This window comes from Aspergillus piperis (assembly GCF_003184755.1).
Source record: "Aspergillus piperis CBS 112811 unplaced genomic scaffold BO85scaffold_18, whole genome shotgun sequence".
Classification (NCBI taxonomy): domain Eukaryota; kingdom Fungi; phylum Ascomycota; class Eurotiomycetes; order Eurotiales; family Aspergillaceae; genus Aspergillus; species Aspergillus piperis.
The window spans coordinates 47,992-75,539 of record NW_020291608.1 but is presented as its reverse complement, the minus strand read 5'-3'; the positions used below and the strand labels follow the sequence as shown (position 1 = coordinate 75,539).

General features: G+C 50.8%; 13 protein-coding genes across 13 annotated transcripts; 6 read left to right on the top strand and 7 right to left on the bottom strand.

The window, feature by feature from the left end:
* Positions 1 to 28: 28 nt before the first annotated feature.
* Positions 29 to 2,575, bottom strand: BO85DRAFT_330018 (glycoside hydrolase family 71 protein; the record flags this gene model as incomplete). Its single annotated transcript, XM_025655438.1, has 1 exon — positions 29 to 2,575. A coding segment is annotated over one exon (2,547 nt), but the record flags the coding sequence as incomplete, so codon positions are not given.
* Positions 2,576 to 4,218: 1,643 nt separating this feature from the next.
* On the top strand, positions 4,219 to 5,395 carry BO85DRAFT_480110 (uncharacterized protein; the record flags this gene model as incomplete). The annotated part of the gene is made up of 2 exons (XM_025662987.1): positions 4,219 to 4,752; positions 4,835 to 5,395. 2 exons carry the CDS (start codon positions 4,219 to 4,221, stop codon positions 5,333 to 5,335), a joined length of 1,035 nt encoding a protein of 344 aa, XP_025512522.1. The 3' UTR covers positions 5,336 to 5,395.
* Positions 5,396 to 5,441: 46 nt separating this feature from the next.
* Positions 5,442 to 6,686, bottom strand: BO85DRAFT_522529 (uncharacterized protein; the record flags this gene model as incomplete). Its single annotated transcript, XM_025665267.1, has 1 exon — positions 5,442 to 6,686. The coding sequence occupies one exon, from the start codon at positions 6,684 to 6,686 to the stop codon at positions 5,442 to 5,444; it is 1,245 nt and encodes a 414-aa protein (XP_025512521.1).
* A 2,663-nt stretch (positions 6,687 to 9,349) lies between these two features.
* On the bottom strand, positions 9,350 to 10,865 carry BO85DRAFT_499709 (uncharacterized protein; the record flags this gene model as incomplete). Its single annotated transcript, XM_025664076.1, has 6 exons — positions 10,631 to 10,865; positions 10,344 to 10,569; positions 10,133 to 10,279; positions 9,944 to 10,061; positions 9,825 to 9,893; positions 9,350 to 9,683 (listed from the first exon to the last, which is right to left on the bottom strand). Exons 1-6 carry the CDS (start codon positions 10,835 to 10,837, stop codon positions 9,350 to 9,352), a joined length of 1,101 nt encoding a protein of 366 aa, XP_025512520.1. The 5' UTR covers positions 10,838 to 10,865.
* A 188-nt stretch (positions 10,866 to 11,053) lies between these two features.
* Positions 11,054 to 11,858, top strand: BO85DRAFT_441043 (uncharacterized protein; the record flags this gene model as incomplete). Its single annotated transcript, XM_025658795.1, has 4 exons — positions 11,054 to 11,131; positions 11,167 to 11,262; positions 11,335 to 11,427; positions 11,649 to 11,858. 4 exons carry the CDS (start codon positions 11,054 to 11,056, stop codon positions 11,856 to 11,858), a joined length of 477 nt encoding a protein of 158 aa, XP_025512519.1.
* Positions 11,859 to 12,422: 564 nt separating this feature from the next.
* BO85DRAFT_490793 (tyrosinase family protein) lies at positions 12,423 to 13,801 on the top strand (the record flags this gene model as incomplete). Its single annotated transcript, XM_025663676.1, has 5 exons — positions 12,423 to 12,607; positions 12,669 to 12,831; positions 12,888 to 13,153; positions 13,211 to 13,487; positions 13,541 to 13,801. 5 exons carry the CDS (start codon positions 12,423 to 12,425, stop codon positions 13,799 to 13,801), a joined length of 1,152 nt encoding a protein of 383 aa, XP_025512518.1.
* A 30-nt stretch (positions 13,802 to 13,831) lies between these two features.
* BO85DRAFT_94312 (uncharacterized protein) lies at positions 13,832 to 14,895 on the bottom strand. The gene has a single exon (XM_025665803.1). The coding sequence runs from the start codon at positions 14,742 to 14,744 to the stop codon at positions 13,923 to 13,925; it is 822 nt and encodes a 273-aa protein (XP_025512517.1). The 5' UTR covers positions 14,745 to 14,895; the 3' UTR covers positions 13,832 to 13,922.
* A 1,110-nt stretch (positions 14,896 to 16,005) lies between these two features.
* Positions 16,006 to 17,256, bottom strand: BO85DRAFT_499701 (uncharacterized protein; the record flags this gene model as incomplete). The annotated part of the gene is made up of 3 exons (XM_025664075.1): positions 16,006 to 16,520; positions 16,579 to 16,956; positions 17,016 to 17,256. 3 exons carry the CDS (start codon positions 17,254 to 17,256, stop codon positions 16,081 to 16,083), a joined length of 1,059 nt encoding a protein of 352 aa, XP_025512516.1. The 3' UTR covers positions 16,006 to 16,080.
* Positions 17,257 to 18,251: 995 nt separating this feature from the next.
* BO85DRAFT_490790 (WSC domain-containing protein) lies at positions 18,252 to 19,015 on the top strand (the record flags this gene model as incomplete). Its single annotated transcript, XM_025663675.1, has 2 exons — positions 18,252 to 18,540; positions 18,615 to 19,015. 2 exons carry the CDS (start codon positions 18,252 to 18,254, stop codon positions 19,013 to 19,015), a joined length of 690 nt encoding a protein of 229 aa, XP_025512515.1.
* An 886-nt stretch (positions 19,016 to 19,901) lies between these two features.
* Positions 19,902 to 22,116, top strand: BO85DRAFT_452035 (DUF4246 domain-containing protein). The gene is made up of 5 exons (XM_025660729.1): positions 19,902 to 19,982; positions 20,047 to 20,105; positions 20,172 to 20,250; positions 20,306 to 21,286; positions 21,352 to 22,116. The coding sequence occupies exons 1-5, from the start codon at positions 19,914 to 19,916 to the stop codon at positions 21,946 to 21,948; spliced, it is 1,785 nt and encodes a 594-aa protein (XP_025512514.1). The 5' UTR covers positions 19,902 to 19,913; the 3' UTR covers positions 21,949 to 22,116.
* BO85DRAFT_94246 (putative amino acid permease) lies at positions 22,083 to 24,324 on the bottom strand. Its single transcript, XM_025665802.1, has 7 exons — positions 24,060 to 24,324; positions 23,933 to 24,003; positions 23,763 to 23,876; positions 23,191 to 23,654; positions 23,101 to 23,124; positions 22,717 to 23,042; positions 22,083 to 22,652 (listed from the first exon to the last, which is right to left on the bottom strand). The coding sequence occupies exons 1-7, from the start codon at positions 24,192 to 24,194 to the stop codon at positions 22,218 to 22,220; spliced, it is 1,569 nt and encodes a 522-aa protein (XP_025512513.1). The 5' UTR covers positions 24,195 to 24,324; the 3' UTR covers positions 22,083 to 22,217.
* A 617-nt stretch (positions 24,325 to 24,941) lies between these two features.
* BO85DRAFT_94240 (uncharacterized protein) lies at positions 24,942 to 26,338 on the top strand. Its single transcript, XM_025665801.1, has 4 exons — positions 24,942 to 25,203; positions 25,271 to 25,489; positions 25,546 to 25,688; positions 25,755 to 26,338. Exons 1-4 carry the CDS (start codon positions 25,102 to 25,104, stop codon positions 26,176 to 26,178), a joined length of 888 nt encoding a protein of 295 aa, XP_025512512.1. The 5' UTR covers positions 24,942 to 25,101; the 3' UTR covers positions 26,179 to 26,338.
* Positions 26,249 to 27,445, bottom strand: BO85DRAFT_480103 (GNAT family N-acetyltransferase; the record flags this gene model as incomplete). Its single annotated transcript, XM_025662986.1, has 2 exons — positions 26,581 to 27,445; positions 26,249 to 26,484 (listed from the first exon to the last, which is right to left on the bottom strand). The coding sequence occupies exons 1-2, from the start codon at positions 26,945 to 26,947 to the stop codon at positions 26,249 to 26,251; spliced, it is 603 nt and encodes a 200-aa protein (XP_025512511.1). The 5' UTR covers positions 26,948 to 27,445.
* Positions 27,446 to 27,548: the final 103 nt, after the last annotated feature.

Genomic DNA, 27,548 nt, shown 5'->3' with positions numbered 1-27,548 from the left:
CAGATCCTGGCTTGTTTGTGCTACTGCCAGAGGAGCTCCCGGAATCACCATCGGAGCCGTCGCCACTGGTGTCGCCGTCGCCGTCGCTGTTCGTCCCCGAGCTGGTATCGCTATCGTAAGAGTAGCCTGTATGCGGACAGTCCCAGGAGCAGTTACAGAAAAGATCGTTGCATACTGTGCCGCTGCATTTACCTGGGCACTTAGGACTGGTAGGCCCGTCGGTGATAACGATCGATGGAGGCCTAGGAAGGACGAGATCATCGTCGCTACTTGAGCTGCTGCCATACACGGAGGTATCCCAGGGATATGGGGGGATGATTATCGTGCGATTCCTGGGAGTATGGGTGACACCAGGCTCGTCAAGGGGGTTAGGGTCATCGTCAATTGTCACCGTCGTTGGAGGGAGTCGCGGCGTGGGGAGGTAAGTACCACCCGTGTGAAGTACCAAGTTCGAAACCGGAAAGCCGGTGGTGGTGATAAGAGGAAGCGAGACCACGGTAGATTCAGCCACCTTGCTGGTTCTGGTGACAGTGGAAATATCGCCGTCGTCCTGAGTCACCACACTGGTAGTTGTCCACTGGACTTCCACTGTTGTCGTATACGGAGGCCGCGTGATAGTCGTGGTCGTCGTGAGAGTAATGTCGGGCAGCACCATGGTGCAAGGCATCTCGCACGAGGCATCTGGATTGAGCCACACGCCGGAATCGATGTAGACCACGGTCGCATTCGATGTACTTGAGGAAGAGGAGCCCGAATCATGGCCCACACTAGAGGAGCTAGATCCTGCATTAGAGGACAGAACACAGGCTCCCTCTGGGCAGTATCCTCGACTGCAGGCAAAATCGCACAGTCCATGGTACTTGTTGTAGTCAACATTATCCGCGGGTACCCCCGTAAGACTGGAATTTGCCGCCGGGGCGTCAATTAAGACACCCTCTGCTGTACACGTGCACGAGTTGATGGGGCAGTAGCCATAATTGCAAGCATACGAACACAAGCCAGCCAAGCCACCCTCTCCTTCACCTGCCACACAAGCGGAGGGGGTGAAGGGTGAGCTGGTGGGAGTAGACAAGGGCACGTCAACTGTGCCGCACGCACCGTCAGGACAGTACCCGTAATTGCAGTCGAAGCTACACAAGCCACTATAATTGGCATCCTCGCCAGCCGCAGGGTATCCGATGGTGTTTGTAGCGTTGGGAAGGGTGGCAGCAGGGCCCATTTTGGTGCAGTAACAGGCGCCGACGGGGCAGTAGCCGTATTGACATGAGTATTCGCATAGTCCGGCAAAATTACCAGTACCCGTGCCTTCGACACAAGTATCATTGGAGAGGGAGGGAGGTTTGGCCGAGATAGTATTGCTAGAGGAGGCACTTCCAACCCACGCGTTCCAATTTTGAAAGCCGTCATTACATGTGGCGGAGATGGAACCTTCAGTGACCTCGGCAATGGTTTCACCGTTGCGACTGATGGTCACCACGACGGCGCCTGTGCCAGTATAAGTTGCTCTGCCATGGTAGATGCCCACTCCACCACTGGGCTTGTGCATCCATGTTACTCCGCTCAAGGGGCTGCCACCAATAGTGATGGAGATGTCGGCACTGGATCCGAGGAGGGCAGAGAAAAAGATCTCATCGGTCAGTACACTGGCAGGCTCGAATTCTATCTCAAGCTGGCTCGCAGTGTTAATCGTTGTATTGCCGCCATCACAGGCCCCGATAGGCTGTGGTCGGAACCATGTCACCAGTCCCTCCTGAGTGACGGTGGTGACGTTTTGTTTGTACATGTCGATCACAAATGGCAGGAACAAACGCCAGCCATCGTGAGGCATATTTTCCACATAGTTGAAGGGTGCCTCACCAATGTGCATAGGGGACAGAGCCTTTTCGTAAATGGGACCGATATAGTGAGATTCGCCGTAATCATTCCAAGTCAAGATCTCCACGAATTCTGGCTGCAGATACCAAACTTCCTGCCAACGGTCATACCAAAGATTGTCGCTGCGCCACATCCAGTTTTTGTTATAGCCAGGAAGGTTGGTGTAGAACCAAGGGGAGACAGGCATCATGTAAGGCAGGCCACTGAGGTAATCTCTGTATGAGGCGTCCACGTATGTGTTCATCTCCTGGGGACCCCATGGCCATGCAGCCCAGCTCAGAAGTCCATCCGCGACCCCTTTTTTCATGGCAGCCTTTGCTCCGAGGGAGGACCAATCTGGAATGAGAAAGCAATTGGTCTCCTTCTTGATGCCTACCCAGTCATCAGAATTATTGGGCCCTTCAAAAGTGGAAACTAGTGGCTGGCCGTTGTATTGATAATAGGCACTGTTGGATGCATAGGTGTTGATATAGTCGAGGACCTCATCTTCAGGCCAGGGACCGTTGCCCGCGTAGTCGAAGGAAAAGAAAAGTCGAAAGCCCAAGGAATCGGCGACGGTGAAAGCGGCCGAGAGAGCCCCACTGTTAACAGGATCAGCATAGGCCATGTTCATGGCAAATGCGTCTATGTGTGCTTCCAAGGCGAGGGTGATGTCATTGGCCCAGTCACTTTGCGTATAATTTTCGCTGTTGGAAACCATAAAATGAGCAAAGACAGCCTTGCTATGCACCCGATGAGCCCATAAAAGGACTAGAAAGATGCAAATAAAGTGCATGGTCGAAGGCTGCAATTTGCAATTCTTTTCAGGGTACAATTTTTGGAGTCAGGCAGGCAGGAAATCCTCTACCCACTGGGAAAAGAAACGAGTGACGAATTAAACAAAGACCAAGGAGTAAACAGAAGGAGAGACGACGAATGAGTGACAAAAGAATTTAGAACGACTGTAATTGTATCGATATAGTAACTTCAACAGCAGTGCCAGGGAGACTTATATACCGCCATCGGAGACCCAAAGATTTTCATTGCAAGTTCGCGTCAGCGATAGTTTCCCTGCTGCTCAACTAGAACAACACAACAAGGGCCGGGAAATTGGCATGATTTCGGGTTGGGAAGACCATCTGTTAGCTAGGTCCTTAGTGGAGTCACCATCAGTAGAGGTCCCAAATACATAGAGAGCTCTCGGTTTCTTTGACTCCATACACTGCGCAAAACTACGGAAGGCCCATATACGAGGATATACACTGGAATACTAGTGGGGCAGCCATTCCCGGAAGAGTTTGCGCTTGCGAGCCAGGAACCAAGCCATTGATCGGAAACCTCCCAAAACGGTCAGACCTTCCACCAGGAGTCCAGGACCAGGACAGGTCCGTTCTGTGTAGATAGGACAATCTGGTATGGTCAGTACACAGTAGTGGCAGGGGGTAATTCTGCTAAAGCCCGCTAAGCGCCACTGAACCCTTAGGACCCGTGTATCCCCGAACCCAAACCTGGTTCAATTTCTGGCCCGCATCCTCTGGAGATGAGGGAGCCAAGGCCTGATAGGGCTATGGCAGTGGGGTTGGTGATACTAACCCCACCAAAAATTACGGCCGGTCAGGGACCACCGCTAAATACAAAAGCCTCCACAGACTATTAGACGCTCTCTACTCCGTACTGCTAGCATGAACCTCCGACTGGTATTCAGGTATCCACCATAAATAACGTTAGAGCTCAACGGCCGTATTCGGAACGACGAAGCCCAGTTTGTCCTGTTTCCGACTGTGCATTAGTTGACTCGGAGCCATTTCATTACGCGACTAAATGTCGCCAACTACGGTGTTTGCATACCGTACAGCGCCGAAGTAGGCTGCGGTGGCTAAACAAGCGTGAGTCGCGACGCTACCACTGCTACATTATCCAAATCCATCATTAGCCTCCCACAGATTTCTCCATAGAGGGGTCTGAAATGTAGACCGGAGATTAAATGAAGGGACAAATGGACTACGGGTGAGAGTCGGAAGGCGACCCATATTTTGGGAGGGAAAACAATCACGCATTAGAGTGCCAGTCGACCATCGTACAAGCTACTCACCGATCTTTGGCCGTAGCGTACATGTATTTAAATCAACATTAGAGTCGGAGATAGTGCAATGGATTGGATCAATCGGCACCTATTCATTCTTTTCGCTGTCTGAGGACAATCGCTCGCTTCACCTTGTTTTCTTTACCAGCTCATATACATTCCCTCCTTGCTGGGCATTCTTTTCTTGCTTGCTATTTCTTATGTTTCCTTGCGTTTCTTTCTCCATCTGAGTTCATATCTCTTCTGTGGTTCATTTGTTAAGGGATCGAAGCTTTCTCAGGATGAAAGCCCAGCTCTTGCCCCGGATAGGCTCTCTGGGCCTTGTTTGTCTTCTGTGCGTGCTTCTGGCCCACCAGATCCTACAAAGTCTTCCGGACACTGGTCCTAGCCGGATCCATGCGCGTGATCTTGTTGTTCCTGTGACCCCAGAAGTATGGCCAGATAACAATTTGACCGCCCGTGCTGTCGCTGGATACTTGGCAACGCGCGCACTTGACTTTGAGACGGCAGTGAATAAGGGGAATGGGTTATATTGCAGGTGCAAAGCCAAGTGGCAACTCAGTGACGAGTCTCCCTGGACGAACATCAATGAACTAGAGGACTACTATACCAGACGCCCTTACGGAAAGGGCGCTGGAAAGGAGCCCGACAGTATGGCTTCTCTAGGAGAGGCCCTGTCTGCCATGGGTCTACCCACTGTGATCAGCTCAAACAACGGAAAAGACGGCAATTTGGTGCCACAAATCTGGTCACAGAGTGAGGATTGGGAGACTGAGATTGTCGCCGGTGGTCGTACCACTAGGACAGATCACGAGGTGAGAATATCATTTCCTCCGACGCAAAACAGGCCGGGGCTCTGTGGCGAAATAACTCATATATCTGACTGTTCTGGTATAGGCAACCCAAGCCTTCTACATTAACGTTATGAGCCCCAAATCCGGGTTGATAATCGCAGAAAACAATGAAAGTCCCGTATCCATTTCTGGCCGACACTGTCCGGTTGAGAAATGGTCCGATATTGTCTGGCTTAATTATGCAGCCATGGCGAAGTCAACCGGTAGCTCTGTGAACAAACTGAAATATGTCGTCCGGACACACATTGTCAATCGTGATACATTGAATATCCTGCAAGCTGTGTGCGGTGGCCCATGTCCCTCATGGCCTGGTACGCCTTTCGACATAAACCAGAAGAAGAAAGGTGGGGTACTGATCAATCAGAATGGATTGGCTTTGCTGGGGACACCAAATGGTGGAGGGGCTGCTTGGCTTCTCATCAATCATAAGCAGCAGTTGAGCAGGAAAATGCCAGTCTCGGTCATAGCTTGGACGACGTCGGGATTGAGTGCAAATGGGACGGCGGAGCCTTGGTACCACATGATGTTCCAATTCAGTACGTGATTATATACAAAGCTAGTTAGACAGTGGAGCCGCACACAGATATAAAGAGGTGCCTTCGAGGTTGATAAAGTGCAATTTGATAGTATCTAATGGTCGACCGAGTCTCTTATTTTGATACCATACCCTTTCGTTTCTTGTCCTCCATCTGCATCCGCGCATGTAGAAAAACCGAAATCCGGTAATCGATTTCGAATCCACAGTCAGCGGGAGAACAGCCCTCAGGAACTGATGACCCGTCAGGAGCCGGAATAGGACCACGGTGTCTCCCACGGGGATATTTAGCTGCGTATAGTCCCAAACAGTAACAACGCCAGAGGTCCCAGATTGGCATACCTAGTCCCCGCCAAGGACGGGAGTCCTGAATTTGGCAGACTTGATGCCTAGCGGGATGGGTACTTGTCCGAAGCTGGCACACTCGGAAGATAGTGGCCATTCGGTTACGGTGGATCGATGTAACCCCCTGGCCCCAAACATCCATACGGGAAGTCTCCTCAGCGTCGGCAATTTTGGGGGGAGATGGAGGGGCCCAAGTGTCAAATTCATGCCTCAATTGCCGTGCATTAGGCAGCTGAGATATAAGGTGTATCTCGAAAAGGTGCTTCTCGTTGTAGAATCTAGTCGCCATACCCTTTGTAGTGTGGAGGGTAGGACAGACTCCGTCCAAAGCCTCCAGGCATTCCGATATCGCAAGGACTTCTTCTCCAAGCACAACGGGTACTTGATCCCACTTCATCTGTTCGAACCACCAGTCCTCGAGATCACATTGAGGCCAGTTCAATCGCCGCCCAGCGATAGAGAGGTCGGAATACAGTTGCAGGTGCCACAGTGCACGATAGACTCGATACTCCTCGATCCACGATGAAGGGCCAGCCTCTCGCGGCTGATATGGCTCAGTGCCTTCTTCTTTGTCCTCCACCCAACACCGTGGCTGAACCATTCGAACACGATGAAGAAATGTTGTCAAACAGGCACATGCAAGCCTTTGGATATTGGCCGCAATGCCCACCAGCTCCTTGAGCATGACTCGGGAGACTGAAGGAAAGGAGACCATCAACGACGAAGAGTGATCCTGAGCCATGAACTCAGCAAGACTGACATTTGCCATGGAAGGCTGGCGAAGTTTTAGAACCATCCGAAACAGGGAATGCAATTCATAGCGCATAACAGGGTTCTGCTGAAGGATCGATTCCACCAGGCCTACAGCTTCAATATCCGCCTTGGTGTCTGAGTCATCACTGAAAAGCTCCTTTAACTGTGGAGAGACTTCCAAAAGACTTTCAAAGCCAACCCAATCCGCTGCATACGAATTGATGATGGATAGAAGCTCATATGGAAATTTGTTGACGTCCATTATTGCGATGAGGAACAGGTATCAAGTCAGTGAAGACAAAATTCATTGGAGGAAGTAGGTTTGTGTTTCGGCAACATAAGAGGGACATTCACTTGGTTGACTCTCGAACGCGAGCCCCTGTCCTTCTCTTCGTACACATTCTGTTCATTCCCCCGTCGTGCTAGCTCAGCGCTCGAAGTCCAACTTTTGGCTAGTGCCGGGGTAGATTTTTCTCCCCTGCTTTACTCCCTTGGTGGTGCGGGGCCGTCCGATATGCGGTCCAAGGGTCCGACGTGCCACTATTGGAAGACTAAATGACCCGCCGTTGTAAAATACCGTACAGACCATGACCCAAAACATCACCAGTCCTTAAGTCCGCCCTAAGTGGCCGGAATATCCTCCCAATACTACATTTCATTGAGACCTTGAGTCAGAAGTAGGTGGAGAACCAATTAGCGACTTCTCTAGCTTAATGAATCTTAGCAAGCTTCTCGGACCCTTTTCGCCCTAGGAGTTCCTTCCATTTTCGTCCGGTCGGTATATGGCCGAGTTATCTAGCAAGACTACGATGGCCCTGCGAGTCTCTGACAGGGACATATTTCATCCCCCATTATTTGCACCTTTCGTAATCTTCCACTTCTTATATGAGAGTCTCCCTGTCTTTTTCCGTCACAGTACAAGCACAGAATCTTGTTATGTTATTGCTATAGCACCGTTTCATTCCTAAATATTCAATCATGCACCTCGCCCTCTCAACTATAACTGCTTTGCTCTCTACGAGAGCATCCGCATGGACATCAGCACCGCCGCAGTCGTCCTCAACAACTGCCTGTAGGCACTCAATTGTCAACAACACGATCACTTTCTTCAGTCATGCTCCGATGAGCTTCTCATATGGCGTCGCAAACACTGCTGCATGCGCTGATCGCTGTGCGGAATTAGTTAAGTGCCAAGCATGGCTGTACTCTACTTCTGGACAAGAATGTCATTTGTATCGCGACCAACCTGTCTTCCACTCGTCTAACCCACTCTTCGTCTCCGGATTCTGTGTAGTAGAAGAAGAAGGAGCAGAAGCAGAAGAAGCACGTGAGACAAAGAAGCCTGTCTTCCCTCATACCAGCATCTACCCTTCATCTTCTCCTACTCCATCTTCAGTTCTGCTCTCATCCGTGGTATGATATTTCTTGCTCTTCTATCATGTGCCTGAACCTTTGGACTGATTTTACTGACCGAACTAAAGTTACCGCAGCATACTCTACATCAATATACGAACTTCGAAAGTGACGCTACTACTACACCATTGGCGGCTCAAGCCTCTCATGTACACCGTCGCAACGGCCACCACAACCACTAATCATTGTCCCCAGAAGCGATGCCTTATTAATATGTCTAGGAGAGGTTTTATTCAGTGGATAATTCCCACTGGGCCTCCTTATCATAATATCGGCCTCATATCTTTCGTATTTGAATGGAGTTCTGATTGTTTTCACAAAAATGTGCAAAAGTATGTGCGGGAGCATTTGAGCATTATTCCTATTTTACTTTGGGAATGCAAGACGGACAACAGTCCGGTCTTTGCAATGGTTTTGTCTCTATCCATAGTCTGTTAAGTGCCATTGTCGCGGTTAGGAAAGGGCTCCGAGCAACAACATTTATGCCACCCCGTGAAAGCACCATTGCTCCTTTTCACAGTTCAACAAATATTCTCTAAAGCCAGATTTTATAGCGGCCTAAGCGGGAACATAATGAAGATAATACATATATAATTAATAGCTTATAAAAGTAATCCCGTGTTGTGAATGAATCATCAGAAGGTATTTACGATCATTTAGACTACACAAAAGTGGCATATAATCACCCAGTTATAATAACGGCTCTTAAGTTACTATCTGACATGTTTTCGTTATTTATTCCTTTTTTTTTTTTTTTTTTTTTTTTTTTTTTTTTTTTTTTTTTTTTTTTTTTTTTTTTTTTCTTTAATCTTATGTTCGAGTATGTCAGCTATGTCTCTTGCTAACTCCATTATATAGATTTTAATAAATAATCAGATTATAATATAAGTAATTTTCCAAAACCTCGTACAAAATCTTAACTTTTTTAATTTTTATTTTATTTTTTCTTCTCCTCCTCCTCCAAATATATGGTTTGTAACTAGCTATAACTTCCCAGGAACTTATGTCAACGGCCTATGATGTCTTGAAAATTGCTGATTACTATTGATATAAGCTTTATTTATCTGTAAGATAGATATAATATATAGTCTTACTTGCGCCGCCTTTAGAAGGTATACTTATATTAATGATTATGTGATAGCAAGCACCTCATGTTCGAGGCGGCCCTCTGTAATCTGGCTGGAGGACTGTGGTTGGCTTGTGAATCTTACTGTAAGAGTTTTACTGCCGACCAATGACTTCACGTCCAATATGTGTCATTACCATGACATAAGACAGAAATATATGATAGTTAGTACCGTTAATCGGTTGGCGACACATGAGAGACGTGATTTATTGTTGAATTGAATCTTCCTATACGTCGAGCTTTCGGGTTGCTACTGAGACTTGTGCTTGCGAAATGTTAGACTGGGGTCTACCAGTACACATGGAGTAGGGCTTGAATAAGGGTCCAGGAAGCCGAATGTAAACCGGGTAATATTCAGAAGGCCGAAATGTACAAATGAAATAATACTAGTCTCCATGTGTCTGAATCACTACTTCCGTCGTCTTCATGATACCGGTCTCAGTCCGATGCAGCCTCTGCTCGTCACTTTCTCTCCAGTTCCCGGATTCGCCGTCGGAGCTTCCTGCAGCTGTGACATCGTAGACAGTCGGTGGTACTCGGGGCATTGACTTCATGGCAATGTCGGTGCTGCGCTGAACATAATATCCCTGGGTGTCGTAGCGGTAGGCAGAGGTATTGCGACGCCCTGTGGTCAGGCTGCGGGTTCCATCGAGGACCGATTTCAGTAGAGGCTTGAGACTAGGGAGGCAGGCGGCGAGAATAGCGACATTTAGCTCCGCACTAGAGATGACAAGTTAGTTTTCTCCGGAGTCTGGGCTTCAGGAGTCACCCACCAGTTCCAAATCATGAAAGTGTCGTGTCTTCGATGATTAGCTCCAGAAGATTGCACTCTTTGTCGGGTAGTCCCGCGGGAGCTCTTACCGATACATGTTTTGCTCTTTTAGTACGTTGACCTGCGAAATGATCTTGACAATTCCCGCGACGCAGGCACTAGTCGACGGTCAGTAACCACCATTGGAGAAAGAGTAGAGATGACTGACAGGTATCCAAGACTCAACACTCCTATCAGCGAGAACTTGATTCGCCAGTTGACCTGAATCCCTATAAAAAGGGGAATTGGCAAAGTTGCAAAGATGACATCGGTGACGAGGTTCGTAACTAATCAAGTTATAAGATAAATTGACTTGAAAAGTGAAATTGCACCTCCGAAAAGGTGATGCCAAACTTACTACTGTTCCAGAGGCCAATAGCTGTATAAGTATCATTGTCGAAACAGCGGGCATGAGGTCGCAAGCTTGTATCCCACGCTGCCGCTATAGGAATGCATTGTAGAATCAGTGTAAGACCACAGGCAATGGTAAATGCCACCAGAAAAACTGCCGTTCATTAGATTGCTATCACCCAGAACATAGCCTTGAGCATTTGCGAAGGTGCACCCACTGATCGATCCAACTAGCGCCTTGCTTAAAATAGTTGATGAGAAACGTCGCAAGAATACAGCCAAGGAAATTTTCACAAGACTAAGCCCGACCATGACAATAATTGAATGATAGTATACCAGCTTAGACAAGACTTGCTCATCTTCATCGGTGATGTCTTTGCTGAAGTGACCCACACCGTGTTGAGCTTCCAGCACAAAACAGACTAGCACACCAACGGCGCACAGCTATTTTACCTGTAAGTTAAGAAGCACTCGAATGCGCGATGGAATAGAGCACATGACTCACCCACGCTACGGTAATGATGTACTCTTCTGCGTTGAATCGTCGCAGGAGATACCCTCGCACATAGCAACGGAGCCACAGTACCAATGTTGACAGGCCGGTCAGTGTGCCAACTGCCGCGAGAATTCCAGAGGCATTGGAGCCACCCGACTCATCACGAAGCCAGAGTATCTGCCGTGGGTCACCGGTTCTGCCGGGAAGAGGAGTCATGCTGGCCGCGAACTGCTGGCCCTGTCACGAAGGACGGACTGAAGCTCGACGCAACCATTTTCCCGTGTCGAGGATGCCTTGCAGCGGCCTTTTCTACTTTCGACAGATCTGTCATCACTGCACAAAGCTGTGGAAGCCCCCAAAGGCCGACTTGGCACTTGCAGAAATAGCGCCTGGGTCTCGAAGGAGGCTTTGGTTCCTGGGAGTCTATTACAAATGGATACCCCTGGCATTTCGGGTGGAGAGGACGACCCATCCCACCAGTCGTATCAGCGCCGAGTTTCGGGCGGAAGGGTAATAGATTAATTTACCCAAACGTCAAGATTCAGAAAAGTCAGAATGGAGCCACGCTACGGAATCTCCAGGCGACTAGCAGGGGTGTCGCGGAATTTAGTGTCATCGAAGAGGGTTTGGGTGCTGACGGAGTAAGCGATAATCTCCGGCATTCTGCACACGGCATAGTAGCACAATAAGAAAATTCACTGCGAAGGTTACAGAATAGCAGTGATGCGAGAAACACTTCTCTTAAGCCAATGATCTGCCAAGAAGCTCACACTGCCTATCACTGGAGTTCCATGTGGAAGACGCTGGTACGTAGGGAGCTGATCGCGACGATCACTCTGGGGTAGGAGCCGACTCACAGACCAGAGAATGAACATTCGAGGGACGCAACCCAGCGGGAAATCGGAGGCAGTTCGGAGGGTCGGAGATTGGCGAGCTCCACCCGGTGAGGCTATATTTGACGGTGGGGATTCTCACGGAGCATCTCAAGATTAAATCTCCAGTCACCACTACACGACCAGTTCTCTAGTGCTCCGCGGACCTCTTCCGGCGGCTGCCCCGATTCCAACGGGGTCTCTTGGCAGCAAAGCCGGTTTCAAACGATGTATCCACATCCGAAGCCTCGTGTGGCAGTTTTCTCCGTTGCCACGCGTGGGATGGTGGTGGATCCTTGTCATGCAAAGATAACCCTGGCTTCAATATCTATTCACAGCACTACACATCAGGATTTCTTGAATAGCGCATATGGTTGTGATGATTCGATGCACCCCACAAAGCCAAATAAATCCCTTTGAGCCTGTCAGTCGTGGGTCATTCAACCCTGTCCTTAGTCCCCACTTGGCCTCGCTTAGAGACGCGCCGGTCCGCCACGAAGCGGATTAGTATCGTTGGCATCATTCTAGACTGTCAACACCTGCCAGCAGTCTACTCCGGAGTAGTTTCTCCAATTGCTAGCGTGCTCATTATATTAACCCTTCCTTCAACGGCCCAATGGCCAACTTGCAAGACTACACTACTGCTCAGCCTTCCCCACCACGCTTAGGGGAAAACACTGCTAGCCATGGACTAGACCGCGCCCACGGCGTGCAATCTATTATTCCAATCGTCTGAGGGCTAGCCTTCCGACTTCCGAATGGCACCTCGCCAAAATGGGCCGATAGTCGTTGAATTGGCCTGCAGCTATGCACGTGGTGGGGAGAAAAGCAGTATATAGAGGTCGAGGCGGACCGGGTGTCCCTCTTGAACGACTCCAGCTTGACACCAAGTCCTCCCCTGGTCCAGCGAGTTGCACCGACAAAGCAGGATGCGTCTCTCCTTCCTATCTGCTGCTATTGCAGCCCTGACTATCACTCCTGTGTCGGCAGACACGCAAGATGCTGTCGATGTGCTGGCTAGCAAGGCCTTGGCCACCAAGCGTGCCTATTTGGCGGCTGAGGGCTCTTCCAACTCCAGCTGCAACATCAACAATGCGGCTGTTCGCAAGGAATGGTAAAAGCCACTGGTATCGACTATTTCTCCGGCTTCGAAGCTGACAATACCTCTCATACAGGGGCTCCCTCGCGCCGGAGGACCGCAAGAAGTACACTGATGCTGTCCTCTGCTTGATGTCGAAGCCCCCCAAGTCTGACCCGAACTGGGCTCCTGGTGTCCGCAACCGTTATGATGACTTCGTGGCGGTTCACATTAATCAGACGCTGTATATCCACGGCACGGTGTGTAGTGACTGCCAAGCAAGACCGATTGAAACACTGCTAACATTACTACCTAGGGCAACTTCCTCACCTGGCACCGCTACTTCACCTGGGCCTATGAGAATGCTCTGCGTACAGAGTGTGGCTACGATGGCTACCAGCCATACTGGGCATGGAACAAGTACGCCGCCAACCCCATCAACTCGCCCGTTTTTGACGGCACCGAGTACAGTATGTCTGGCAACGGTGACTTCGTTCCCCACAACGGCACCCCTGCGACTGACTATACCACCATCCCGCCGGGTGTGGGTGGAGGTTGTGTCCGCAACGGCCCCTTCGCAAAGTAAGAGTCCTCTCCGTTAGCTCACTCTGAGATTGAATTCTAACCGTGGATAATCAGCATGACCGTCAACCTGGGACCGGTTGATCCTACCCTGCAGATCCCTGGCCTCGTAGCCCAGAACGGCAGCGGTTTGGATTACAACCCCCGTTGCCTGCGTCGTGATATCTCTCCTTGGACAGCTTTGGGCTGGACCAAGACTAGTGATGTCACGAGCCTAATTGAGGAGTGCGATAACATCTCCTGCTTCGAGTGGACCATGCAAGGGTTCTTCGAGGAAGGTTTCCTGGGCGTTCACACGGCTGGTCACTTCACCATTGGTGGTGATCCGGGTGGTGTAAGTTGCATATTTTTCACTTGCGATGTGATGGAGCTAACTCAACTCTGCAGGATCTGTACGCTTCTCCCGGTGATCCGGCATTCTATGTCCACCACGCTATGATTGATCGCGTCTTCTGGATCTGGCAGAACCTGAACCCTGCTAACCGCACGTACGTCGTCAAGGGACCCGACTTTATTGATGGTCTGATTGCATCGCCCAACGCTACTATTCATGACCTTCTCTACATGGGTAACCTGACGGTCTCGCGAGAGATTTATGATGTGCTGGACACCACGGCTGGGACTCCCCTGTGCTATATTTATGAGTAAAATAGTTTAGAATTCCGAAAAGGGGCATAATGGATATTGTAATAGTTTGTATTGATTCTAAACAACTTGCATTATCCATTCAAGAGAATACCAGCATGCCTCGGCACGAAAGTCCGTTTAGTCATGCAAGACTGTAAGCGAGAAGCGTTCCCATTGCCAAGATCCGGAACCCTCCGACCGGCGATTGCGTCGCGGGGGCCTTACTCTCAGGGGATGGAGTTGGGCAACTGAGCCCGGTGCGGAGAGGATTACGACAGGCACTGGAAGTCAAAGCCAAGGAGATACTTGCGGCAGCTGTGGAATCGATCTTGACCTCGCAAGGACTGGGAGTCGGGGATGGGCCCACAGTCGGTGCACAGGATGGTGCTCCCCAGGTTCGCGTAGGCGACACGTCCAACAACTCTGGGACTTGTATAGCCTGGGCTATAGACTGCTCGCACGTACTATCCTTGGTTGCGGCGGCGATGTGTGGTGGCGAAGTGCCATTCTTTATCGAGAAGTGCAACTGATGGCGGAGCGTGTCAAGATATCCGAAGGTCAAAGCGTCACTCTGCGGGGAATGGGAGCAGTTGAACATCCGAAGCTCCCAGGCAAACACGAAGGTGCCTTCAATGTCCAGATTCCCGACGCTCCAATAGAGGAAGTAAGGGTCACTTCTCGTATAATTGGTGTTCACGAGGTGGATCGTGCCCGAGGTAATATAACTTTCCTTGGCTTCGACATCTTCCTGCTCAATGCTATAGGAGATCGTCGGGTTGAAACTTGACAGGAGACTCGGGTTTTGGATGGCAAACATGATAGGAGTGAGAGGCGACGGGGAATAGCTGTCGTTACGCGGAAAGATCAAGTCGATTTCTGTAACGCCTGGAGTGATAGAGGCCCGCCCGTAAGCAAAGCCAAGAGAGAGGATCAGGAAAAGACAGCCTCGAGTACGCAAGTTCATCTTCGTCGTAGGGCATTATGCACAAGGAGCAAGTTGACGGAGGAAGGGGAAATCAGGGAGCAGCAATGGTTCCTTGATAGGTGCGTAGTGTCTTGGCTCGTGGGTGCCTTCAAAGAAACTGTAATTATTGTTACTCCATACTCCATTCATAAACTCAGTGCTTTTGTCTCGTATGGAGTGACTGTCACATCGCGTATGCAGCCAAGCCTCGCCCCTGACTAGTGTTGTTCACGCATGCGGGGGTATCTTCGGAAAGACGTGAGCATTCCACACAAGCGAAGTATGTTCCAAATAGTTTCTTACGTTGAGTATGGGTTTGCAGTCCTTGCTGTTCATGGAGCTGGTTATAGAGGCGCTCAATGCTTTGGTGGTGGCTTTTTGGAAGATCGGTGTATGTTCGAAGAGTTGTCTTTGTTAGTCCTCGACAACTACCTGGGTTGGTTAAGTTGAAATATAAAGAGGAACAGGTCTCACGCCACGCAAGGGCCCCCGAAGGCGCAACTGTAAAAAGTAGGATTATGCTTTAAGCATAGAAGCACAAAGAAATGAAGAAACACTACGTTCCTATTCTGGCGTATTCTGTGGTACAAAAGTTGAGGCAACGTCCACGTGTTGAGCAGTGAACTTTAGCTGAGGGTAAAATCTTGACTCTGATGAGATTCCAATGATCAGCATTCACTGTCACGGAACGGCCACTTGACTGGATACTCTATTTGAAGTCCTTCATACAATCCTCTAGAAGTAACACTTCATGAGGGATGCTATTCTTTAAAACAAGGTCAGTTTACCGTTCCCAAAGGTGAGCTGATTGATTGGAACAATCTTCGGACGGACCTTTCACAGTTGGAGAAGCGGGAGATACAGAAGATAACTGTGGCACCGTCGCTAGGGGTTCAGGGATCTGCACACGCCTTTACCCAATGCCAATGAGGATACTCATGTCATTATGGGCCAGCGTAACCCTTGGCTCCCAGGCGATATAACAGCCTTCCTGGTGGATACGCTGCCACTGGTACTATATTGCTTTTGTAAGAGGGCCTCTAGTCTCATATCATGGATCACTGCCTTCTGAACTGTCCTGTTTTGATTCTCAGGCAAGTCTTAGGTGATATTCAAATTGCGAAAAAGACCACTATGCTCACGGTGGGGAAAGATTTCAGCTGTCGGCGCGGCTACCATATAAGTAACTGTGGATGCGCATTGCTTCCCCTCGTAATAGTCCAAGATTCAAGACAACACTCCGTAACATACAAACATATGGCCAGGTTCTGGTGGTATTAGGTGGCGGTCATTGGCTTGAACAACAAAGAGGGTTATTCGTTATCATCCCCTACATTCATGGAGCATGGGGACGACTTCCAATAAGACCACACTGCACATCAGCCTTTACCAGTCCATACCGAATCCCGATTTCCTTCAGTATTTCATAAGATCGCTTTCTATCTGTCCCCGCTTGACTGTGTTCAAGAACCTCCAGTTTCAAACAGAGCCACCGCCAGTCCAAATCCTCATGTAAAATGCCGCGTATCTCGCTGAACAGGTCTAGATTAAGCCGTCGTTTCCAATATCCGTTGTCTACTGACCATTGGATGCCTTTCAGCACCGAGCCTACATCGTCAAACTCAAGATTATCCATGATCATGTATTGCAGCTCCAACGGAAGACGGATGAGCCATGAATCAGTAGAGCATGATGTATGGCTCACCTTTGACATCCTGGTAGCTCTAGATCTGCATCGAGTTACAAATCGTCGAACAGATGTCATACCGATGGGATCTGGATTGTCTAGCGTGTTATCTCATCAAAACTACAAATTGCGTATATGAATACTCACCTCTAGGATCCATCAGTAGCTGCGATTCCACGGGCTCGTCATAACTGATATCTAAACGTTCCTTCATGCAGCGTGTTCGCAGCGCATGCGAGAGGATGCCTAGATTTTCTTCTGTATGCGGCCATTTAATGACCCGGAGCAGCTCTCTCCAGCACATAGCGTGCACCATATATCCAGCCAGGGTGGTCTGCTTCTCGATATTCACCTTGGGTTGAATCAGCTTAGGTGCCGCCAGCCCATGGCGCCAGATTCTCTTGTGTTTTCCGACAGACAGGAGCCCGTTATTCTCATTCCACGGAGCGTGAAAAGTGCTACACGGCCAGTAATTCTGAGCGATCCCGGATATCCTGTAGCATCGCGTTTTAGGGTTAAACATGACTGGAAATATTAGAGTGAACCAAATAAGGTGCTTATCTTTGCTGCCCGAGGATACGTACTGAGCCGGTACAGGGTGCGCCATCCAGGAAAAGTGAAGGTGTAAAAATCATCTATCTCACGGGCTGAGTACGATATTTGCCCAGCATTTGGTTTGGAGTAGGCGTGGTGACCAGGAGAGTACTCCGACGGGTTGCATGAAAGAAGGTTGCAACAGATGTAGCAGAATGGATGCTTCTTATACAGTGGATATGCATAACGCTCATCATCAAGATATGGCCAATCTGGATTAGGATCCTGCATTTTATATCGATCGTGCGGCTAAAGATGCTGTTTAATTTAACTCTTTGTATTATGGTTGGGTTTTATATGTGAGTAGAATCCCGGCCTCCTCGCTCATAATGACCTCAACATCTGGTGCCTCGGAACGGTTCAGAAGTACGAGAAATCACTTTCCGGCTTCATAACATCATAATTACTTTAAGGTCCCCAACGGAAGGTCCACTGGGCCACCAGTCTGTCCAAAGCATGGGTCTGGAACGATGAAGTCCTGTACTGCAGACCATGAAAAAGGCCACACGGTCTCTCATTGCCCGTTAACCAGAGATGTTTAACAGTAATCATTCCTTATTCAATCCAAGACCAGAGATCTTTCACAAAAGAGCAGCGTTGATGCTACGAACGATTGCTCTAATTTACTTCAATGTAGTCGGGATGTCGTGGACTTGCGCATCTATCATTCCTCTTCATTTTCCCCTGCTGTCAGGCCGGCGGGAGACCGGTCAGCGGTGGGGACTAACCCATGATTCGGAAAAACTCAAAAAGGGTAAGCTGGAAACTCGCGATAACAGGATGATACCTCGCGCGATGTTGTCCCCAAGAGTAAACAATACGTGAAGTGATAAGCCATCATTCCCACTTAGTGGAAATTTTGGGCCCCCAGGCCAAACTCGGGCTCTCCGACCCAACTTCAAGCAGACTTCTCCGAGGCTCGTGGGTCTTCTCCGATCAGGGCAGGCTGTTGATACGTCGGGTTTCAGAGCTAGTGCTGTTAGTGTGTTTCCCAGGCTGCTTGGGAGCCAAAAATTCACCCACAGGATGGACCAGGATCGCAGGGTCTTTTCAGGGTCCGCTGTTCATGAGTCCCTTAAAACACTTGGCTGTCGCATTTCGCTATCCTCTCACACCCCCCTCATCCACCAATTCTCTCGTTTTATTTCTCCTCTCTCCTGGCGGAACCAGCATTCAGTCTTTTGCTACTGGGGAATACCCACGAGTCATTCTTTATGCTGCCAACCATGAAGGTTACCAGCCTCTCCGCCATTCTGGCGCTCTCTCTTTCCGCGCACGCTCTATCTAACGGTTTCGTGGGCTGCTACTCATCCTCCGGCAGCTTGGTGAACAAGGGCTCCAGTCAATTTCAATCCACGGGATTATGCACAAGTACTTGCGGTCGTAATGGTGCGAGATACGCTGCTACCACAAATAGCGTTGACTGCTACTGTGGCTCTTCGCTGCCTCCGAGCGCGAAGCTCGTCTCCCAGTCAGAGTGCAATGTCAACTGCCCAGGATTTCCAGAGGACCATTGTAAGTGTCGCCATTCCATGCTCATCACTCTAAGGCACCTCATATCACTAATGCTTGAATTGCGACGCATGTAGGTGGAGGCAATGGCTTCTGGTCCGTTCACCAGACCTATATCACGGGCAATGACATCGACAGCGGCGACAACAACAACAACACAGATGATGGGGATGGGGACAGCGATTCGGGCGACAACTCTGGGAATGGTCCAAACGATGGCCCTGGTAGTGGTTTCGGCGATGGCCCAGATGATGGTCCAGGCAAAGGCCCAGGTGGCGGCCCGGAAACGACGACGGCATCCAGCTTCACCGTTTATCCCACTCCTTCTGCAGTCATTACGGTGACAGCTGTGACCGGCACCAGCTCCCCATCTGCCACTCTCCCGAGCAAGGAATCGTCCAGTGTCTCCGTCGCGACGGTGTCTCCAACCACAGCCACCTCGGGGGCCAGCCGGCGATTCCGGTTCTTGTTTTTCTAAATTGCTCATAGACCAGCATCACGTAGTTGCGGTCGCCCAATACTGTATACCCACCTGTCAGGGCACAACTGAACTGGGCTTCACCATTCTTTCTGTCTTTGATATAAACCTTCGACAGTGGCTCGTTTTGCAGCGGTAGCTACTCCAGTATGACGACCACGTTATTGCTGTCCATGAGGCAGATTCTCGCATGCTGCGCAAGAGACGGGCTAGAGCGCCCAATTTCTGTAGGAGTTTGACCACATTGGCAACACGTTGCCGGCCACTTTCGAGCGTTTACAGAGAGCTGAATCGACCATTGGCCGGCCGACACTCTGGCGCAACGCCAGGATATCCCCCCCGTATCGGTGCAGCCGTGGGTCCTAGGCCACGGCAACGGAGAGAATCATCAAGCCCCACGGTCGCATCGCTTCCACAATGCGAGAATAGGGTACATCTTGCTATCATGGAATCCCCCTCAGAATGGCGATTATTCACTCGGTTCCTGTAGGTTACACCTGACTTGGCTGCATGGCTCAAGGCTCCGTCGGAAGTCGCAGCCCATCTCCCGCATTTCTTCCACGGTCTTCTCATACCTCGTTCCACGATAGCCGGGCACGATAAATATAATGCAATAACGGACTGTTCCGACTCAGGATAGATCATTGATGTAGGGCGCGGCGCTGTTTACGCATAGAGTGGGACAGCGAGACACAAGGGACCTTAACGCCACAGCCAGGTTTCTTTAGCGCACAGGCAACAGCCTACTACTCACTAGTGACTTAGTTGCCTTAGTCGCCGAGGTCTGCCTAACGGGACGGCTGCCTAGACCTTCTGATTAGTGACTCACTCTATATAATACAATATGTATCCCTCCCTCACTCCGTCAGACATCAAGCAAACAATACACGGGGCCAATATGGGTTCGAAGCCTAGTTCACCCATCAAACTGCCAGGATTCAATCTTCCCTTGAACTGGCAGCCCAAGGTAAATACCTGTCATCCCCGCCACATGGTGCCCGGGGCAGAACATAACACTTCGTTCGTCATAGGAAACGGAGCTTTTCCCCAACGCATTAGACTATGGAGATATCAATGATGGCTACGTTGGGTAAGACTCCCCGAATTGCTACGTATCAGCCAGCAAAATGGGCGAAACTAACCGCGTACTCTGCAGCCATCTAAGCACTCAGCGTGAAATAACCATGATGCAGGTCATGAATACGATCTCGGAGAAGCCCGAGTGGTGGCGTAAGGTATGACCACTTCTCACGATTCATTGAGACTTGCCATTCGACTGATGCAGAAAAGGTGTTCGACGAAGGCATCACGTCACGATGGCGGACGGAGGTGCTGGCATCCGGTCAAGACGTTACTCCCCAAATGATGGACTATATCATCATAGAACTCCAATGGAAAGCTCGAAACCTTCAGAAAGAAGGACTGCTTTCGATATTCGATGTCGGGGTCGTCCGCTCCGACACAGCGGTTTCGAAGGAGCTCCAAAAGGCCTTGCAGCAAGCCGTTGCTCCCCTCGAGAACATACCCGCCCATGAAAAGGACTACCACCCCGGCTCAGACCAGAAAGTTGTCGACCTCGTTCACCCTTCGCTCTTTCCACTGGTTTACGGGCGCACGCGCATTCTACCCGATCGTTCGATCACGTCGGACAACAGTCTCGGCAGTATTGGTCAAGGAGTGGTCGTGCCCGTTCCGTCGGAGGAAGAGGCCAGGCCATCCGCCGAGGCAAACACTCCGTACAGAAGATGGCAGGTGGAGCAAATGCGCGCGTTCAGCCGACAATTTCAATGGCTGCCCTGCGATGTGGAATTGGGTACAGAAAGTGGCTGTCGCATTGTCTCGTACATCAACAACCTGCACCCGACAGAGCATGAGCCCCTCTACCGCGTGGTGGAGCAAATCATTGATGCGGCCATTCCGCTCTGGGAACACAGCTTGACGCAGGTTCGGGAGGAAGGAAACGAGCGCATTCCCTACCACGGGGTGTCTTATCTGCTACACCCTGACCCAGAACCGAAGCCCGAGGAAGATGAGGACTCGGACAGTGAGGAATTTTCAGAGCGCTATAATGCGTGGGAAAAGGCTCGTCCCATTGCTCTTCCGGAGCCAGGCCGCTTCAGACCCCCCGAGCCCTCCTGGAAAGGATGGGTGCACTTGCGACAGTCTTTCCACGAGACGGGGCTGCAAGTGATCGTAAAACTGGCTAACATTGAACTCACTCCGGAGCGGCCAGATTATGAGGGAGGAACATGGCATCTCGAGGGACAGCTAGTAAGCATTCCAATTTTCGGGAGTCACGGGGATCTTTTGAATCCACTAACATATATTCGGGCTAGAATGAACGCATCTGTGCGACAGCCATCTACTATTACGACAGCCATAACATCACTGAAAGCACGCTGTCCTTCCGTCAACGGGCTGGGTCTCTGTACGATGTGGATTACGACCAAGATCGACATGAATTCATCCACGCAGTCTATGGCTTTGGTCCCGACGTGAGCGGAAACGGGGAATCCCAGATCACCCAGCACCTTGGCAGCGTGGTCTGTCGCGAAGGGCGACTACTTACGTTTCCCAATATAGTGCAGCATCGGGTGTCACCCTTTGGCCTGGCAGACCGCTCGCGGCCGGGCCATCGCAAGATCCTGGCGCTGTTCTTGGTGGACCCGCATCGGCGCATCATCTCGACTGCAAATGTACCACCGCAGCAAGAGACCTGGGCCCGCGAGAGACGGGATGCGATTCAGCAGGTGCTTGCGCCGAAATTACCGGCTGAACTACAGCAGATGGTGTCTGATAACATCCCCGCGCTTGCCATGACCCTGGAGGAAGCCCGGGAATACCGGGTGGCGCTGATGGACGAGAGACGAGCCAAACAAGGGCCGCAAAATGACGGGTTTGAAAAAGGCGACTTTTCACTTTGTGAGCATTGAGAGCTCTGTTAGGTCGACGCAGGATAGCTCAGTCGATAATAGCCAGCCACTCTAAATGGTGGTGTTTTCCACCTCGAATTCAAAGGGGCGTTAGCCTCCGCGCTGTAAATAAGTGTATCTGATACAGGCACCGGAGTGGCTAAGGTGCCAAGCTCTTCACTTCGGTTGTAACGGCCATTTGCACAAAGTTCATCTACTTTTGGTTTTAGTTGGTACCATTTACACCCTCTTGTCTCTCAATCGTCCACCCGCCTCTGTCTGCATACCCATTATTGTGCCACCCGCACCCGCGTCACCGGCCCCTTGTACACCTTCCGGGCATAGAGAGCATAATACACCAAGGCAAACACCACGACGGCGCCAAAAATGACAATGGCCCAGTTAAATTCGGACGGTGCAGTATCGTTTGTCAGGGGAAAGAAGGTAAAGACGAAGACGACTATCAGCACCAGCAGAGACACCGTATCAACGAACGGAGTAAACCGACCCATACTCCAGCGCGCGGGTGGGAGAGGCTGTTTACGCCACCGTCGCAGCCGCACGCAACTGATGGAGATAAGGTACGATGACAACAGGGCGGCCGTTCCTAACGACATGATGGCATTGAAGGCCACGGAAGATCCAATGTTGATTAAGGATAGAAGGGAGACAATCACCAAGCTGACGCAGAGCGCGTTTAATGGTACGGTGAATGTCTTGTTGACCTGATTTATGGGGTCAGTATGATATGAGTCGCCAGGGATGGTGAATCACCGAAGGGAACGCCACCTGAGAAAAGAAGCTAGAGAATGGAACGCCTTGATCACGAGCAAAAGAATAGATTTGTCGAGATGTAGTGGCCACATTGCTGATCGTGGCACAGAACTGCATTATCATGATGACCACTGTCATTCCCGTTGCTGCGGGCACCGAGCCAGTCGAGTTCAGGAACACCTGGATAAAGGCAAAACCGGTGGTTGAGGCCATGACCTTGTCGATGTCTCCCACGCAAAAGGCGAAAGTAACAATCATGACGAACCCGGTGGCACCATTCAGAATCAGCGTCCAAACCATGCCTAGGGGCAATACGCGCGACGCATCACGGATCTCCTCGGCTTGTTACTGAGTTAGTTGGTTATGTAAGAAGCCTCGTCGCAGCAAAAAGAGACATACACATGTGCACAGCCGAGTCCGGACCTGAGCATCAGTCAGTATTGCTTCGAGGCGCAATCTAATTCGCTTCTCTAGATCAATGCGACGTACCGATCAAAGCATAAACTGGCCCAACCACCCCGACCAAGCAGGATAGACCGTTGCTGCCCCATCCTCCACGGTCGACGATAGAGCCAAAGACATCTGATGGTGGCACCGACGGAGACAGCACCCACAGCGGAATCAGGATACCAAAGAAGCCAAAGCAGTGAACAATCAAAATTATCCCTTCAATCAGCGGCAGCTTCTGTGCCAGCAGCGTGTTGAAGAGCAGTGCAGCCAACGCTACTGCAATGACCAATAACGTAACGTGCCACGGCTTATAGTCATAGGAATCTGGGTAGTTGATTGCCAAGAGACCGACTAGCATGTTTGCTACAGTGTAGCTGCAACCAGCGATGCCCGTATGCCATCCGAGCACGCATACCCAGCCTGTGATATAACTCAATAAACACTGGCAACTGGGCGGGGCAAATTCGGATACCCAGTGGTATTGGCCGCCGGAGGTAGGGGCCCTATAGGCCAATTGTTAGCAGCCACTTCCTAGGAGCAGTTGTAACTATCAAAGCACACAGGAGGAGGAGGAGAGAAAGAGCAACGCTTGGTGTTTGAGGGTATCACACATGGATGCCATCTCCGCCATGGAGAGAATTACGAAACTGAATCCGCAGAGGACACCGAGGTAGGTGTAGATCATTCCACCTTTTCCTCCATCCGTCAGGCCGTATGAGGCACCGCTGTTCAATTGTCAGTACCTCCTTTAGACTTCCTTGTTCGTATTGTATTGGCTTACAATAACACAGCCTCCCAGGTGCACATCAGCACGGCGCTGAAACCCAGCACCGAGAGGAATCGAAAATTGCGCTGTGCCAGTTAGCTGGGGAGCCGGGATTGGAGCCACCTCTCGAGTGTCTACTCACATTCAACTCCTGGTCACGTCCCACACGCCACATATCGCGGCCATCTTGAGTGGTTCCGCCCTTGGTGGAGGGCAAGGAGCCCTCCTCCGGCGCAGTGGTGTAGGCGACCGACTTGCTCCCTTTCTCCAGCCACATCCTAAGATTTGGCTTTGCTTGACATATATTGCTCGATAAGATCGAACAAAAGTTTTGGCTGCCAAAAAGATGAAGGGGGGATCGGAGGGTTAATCAATACGTGGGACAGATGCAGCGTCGCGGTTCTCTCTGCCGTGGCTCGCAAGACTAGCAGCAGTTAGCAGCATTAGTCCCCAAGCTAGAGATGGCACCGCCGAAGCACTTGCCAGGGACCCCGGTTAGACTGTAGCCCGCCGTTACATCGTCCAACTGACAGGTTATTATACTCTCAGATGATGGAATATAATCCCTGTCAGTTGGTCGTGCCCCCATCCCAGCCTTACCAAAGGAGGGCTGGTCACCGCCAGTCAGCACCGTAGCCATCCTTCCCTAAACCATGGCCACGTCAGGTCTAATATACAGTAGTCGTAACACTATGAACCGGGATCGGATGGAAAATTGTCGTCTGGCTTTCATTTCCGACCGACGGCCAGGCGGAAAATTTGGGTGTGGTCGCTTCTGGGCCTGTTTCACCCTCTTGTCCTCCCCAGTCGACATTCCGACCAGGGTACCTGTTGATCCTAGGAATCACTTCCCTGTCCTCTGAGCCGCCTGATTTGTTATAAAGTAAGTCCCGGCAGGTTGACAGCCCCAGCAATGCCTCTGTCCATCGTCCCGAATCCCCTCAAGCCTCACCCCGTCGACACATGGCGGCGCCTTACGGGATCAGCCCGACGGACCGCAGCGGGGCGATCGTTATCGCCGCAACGCTGTTCATGTCTTGGATGGTGCTGGTGTCCTTGTTCCGGGTCTATATGCGGGTTGCCATGAACGGACCGGCTGGATGGGATGATGTCGTAGTCTGGATCGGTGGAGTAAGTAACCCTGAGCTCATTGCCGCTCGGAATGCCTGAATTGATCGATCTTAATGAGACAGGCGATAGGAATTGGGAATGTGGGCGCCATTATGAAGGGTGTATCGCAGGGTCTGGGTCGAATCAATCCGACCGACGAAGAGGGTGCCATGAAGGCAAGTTCTACCTTCTCATCGGGATGCGTCATTTGTCTTGGTTACTGACTTAGGGTTATCATGACAGGCTTTGTATACAGCCAATCTCCTGTTCCTCGCTAGCCATGGCGCCTCCAAAGTATCTGTCTGCCTCCTTCTTCGGCGCCTGGGCCGAGAAGGCGCCTATATACGACTTTGCACTGTGGGCCTCGCGGTACTCGTCCTTTGGTTCCTCGCTTCCCTTCTTGCAGTGGGACTTCAATGTGAACCTTCTCAGCCATGGAATCTCACGCAATGTCACTCTTTCGTCAGTCGCCTTTGCCACATTCGGATGATGACCAGAATACATGCTAAGAGAGCCAGATGACGGGATGGCGTGCCATGACAGCGTTCGATATCATCACAGAGGCCCTTCTGGTGGGCCTGAGTATTCGATTGGTGTGGGGAGTGCAGATGCGTCGCACTCAAAAGGCCGGGGTGATAGGTGCCTTTGGCACTCGAATCGTGTACGTACACTCATTGCTGTTGTTGCCGCGTATATGACTAGGCGACATTAGCTGACTGTTAGTAAGGATTGTCGCCCTTACCATTGTGCGCCAATGTTACCTCAACCGGGTCGGGTTAAACAATATTCTGCTGGACATGTCGAATGTGGTGGTGGCCACCGAAGTGCTCCTGCACAGCAGTCTCATGGCGGCGACGGTGCCCTGCCTCAAGCCGTTTGTGATAGCCTTCAACACGGGCTGGGGTCAGGGTGGCCAGAAAGATGGCTCTTATTTGCGGTCGGAAACCAGTGAGGGCCCTCCATCCAAGGCCCGATCGCGTCCATATCCGGCAGACGATGAGATTACCATGATCCCGACCGGGGGAGCGAGGGAGTGCGAGGGGTATCTGGAGGAGGCAAGCGGGGGGTTGGTGATCCACCAGACGCGCGAGTGGAGTCTACGAACCGAGTATATTGAGATGCAGCCGCTCAGGGGGCCCGAACCATTGTAAGAGAGCGATGGTGGTAATAGAAATGCTCGGATTAGCTAGATACATGAAGAATCCCAGACTTTGCTAGCTACTACGCGGCATCACCACCAACGGGATCCCGCAGCATGGACATGGCGCCGGTCGGAGTCACCCCCAACACACTGACATCGCGAAACCCAAAGCGCTGGTAGATCCGGGCCCCTTCCTGACTGGAATCCACCCAGATGGGGATTCCGTCCTGATCGGCACGCTTACATCCCCACTGGATGAGCATTGATGCCGCTCCCTGCCGGCGATAATCCGGGTGGGTGATCAGGGCATCCAGATCTGGGACATGTCATCATTTAGCGGGCGCATCACCAAAGGCACGAGGATGATAGAAAATAGAAGCAAAAAGGAAGAATATCGAGGACAGGAGCATACAATAGTGCGGATGCGAGCCCATGATGGTCCGTCGTGCCTGGTCCAGCCCCCCGAAGAACGTGTCGCAAAAGATCTGGTCGAAATCGACATGGCGCGGGGGAAAGTGGTGACCTGGAGAGGTGGTGTTGAAGTCCCATTTCACGAATGCTACGAGGGGAGAGGTCGACCCGGTACTATGATCCGTGGTAACTTTAAGATAGTGTTGATCAGGGGATTGCAGACTGGCGCGGTGGTAGTCCTCTAGCCAGGCGCGCGCTCCGGGGGTATCGGGATACAGCCGCCGATTGATGGGATCATCAAAGGCGTCGTACCACAACTCGACCATAGAGGAGAGGTCAGGCTCTGTAACGGGGAGGAGTTGAAACATGATGATGAGAGTACTAGTAGTGCTACTACTACCAGTTGTTTGCTCGATTTGGAGTCAGAATTGTGAAGGGTAGTTGGAAATGATGAAATACTACTACCAGGCTGCTAGTAAGCGTGACCCCGGGGGAATATATATTTACTAGTACTATTACTAGTAGTAGAACTAACAGACACCGTCTTTGTCGGCGCGGGGGGAGTCAGCGCGGGCTGAATGACGGACGACTCAAGATATGAGGATAAACTAAAACCAACGCCAGTTCTTCGTAGCATGACTGGTAGAGACACTACTACACAACAGCTGCTGGTCCCTTGAATGTACGCACCGTCGAGTTGACGTCCCCCAAACAATGCCAGGGTCACCCTCGTATGCAAGCATCATCTAGAGTCCAGCAAGTACAGTTGGAGAGAGCGGGGACATATCTATCCTTTTGTAGCAGTGTGTAATTGGCCAAGGAAGCGTCGGGAGATATGGTCAAGGGATAGTGGATGGAGATGAATGTGGCATCCTTGGGAGAATAGAAAGAGAGAGAGAGACGAGGCGGTGGATGGACGGATGCCTGAGGCTGAGTATCCTCTATCATGTGACCCAAGAGATCTAACAA

Bases quoted from the DNA above. Each gene is read 5' to 3' on its own strand.
- BO85DRAFT_94312 (XM_025665803.1), bottom strand. From the start codon at position 14,744: ATGAACTTGCGTACTCGAGGCTGTCTTTTCCTGATCCTCTCTCTTGGC.
- BO85DRAFT_452035 (XM_025660729.1), top strand. From the start codon at position 19,914: ATGGGTTCGAAGCCTAGTTCACCCATCAAACTGCCAGGATTCAATCTT. The intron at 20,106-20,171 runs GTAAGACTCCCC...CGTACTCTGCAG, and splicing joins ATCAATGATGGCTACGTTGG to CCATCTAAGCACTCAGCGTG. The intron at 21,287-21,351 runs GTAAGCATTCCA...TATTCGGGCTAG, and splicing joins GGCATCTCGAGGGACAGCTA to AATGAACGCATCTGTGCGAC.
- BO85DRAFT_94246 (XM_025665802.1), bottom strand. From the start codon at position 24,194: ATGTGGCTGGAGAAAGGGAGCAAGTCGGTCGCCTACACCACTGCGCCG. The intron at 23,877-23,932 runs GTAAGCCAATAC...ACAATTGAACAG, and splicing joins ACCTGGGAGGCTGTGTTATT to CGGTGCCTCATACGGCCTGA. The intron at 23,655-23,762 runs GTGTGATACCCT...ATTGGCCTATAG, and splicing joins ATGGCGGAGATGGCATCCAT to GGCCCCTACCTCCGGCGGCC.
- BO85DRAFT_94240 (XM_025665801.1), top strand. From the start codon at position 25,102: ATGAGACAGGCGATAGGAATTGGGAATGTGGGCGCCATTATGAAGGGT. The intron at 25,490-25,545 runs GTCAGTCGCCTT...TAAGAGAGCCAG, and splicing joins TCACGCAATGTCACTCTTTC to ATGACGGGATGGCGTGCCAT. The intron at 25,689-25,754 runs GTACGTACACTC...ACTGTTAGTAAG, and splicing joins GCCTTTGGCACTCGAATCGT to GATTGTCGCCCTTACCATTG.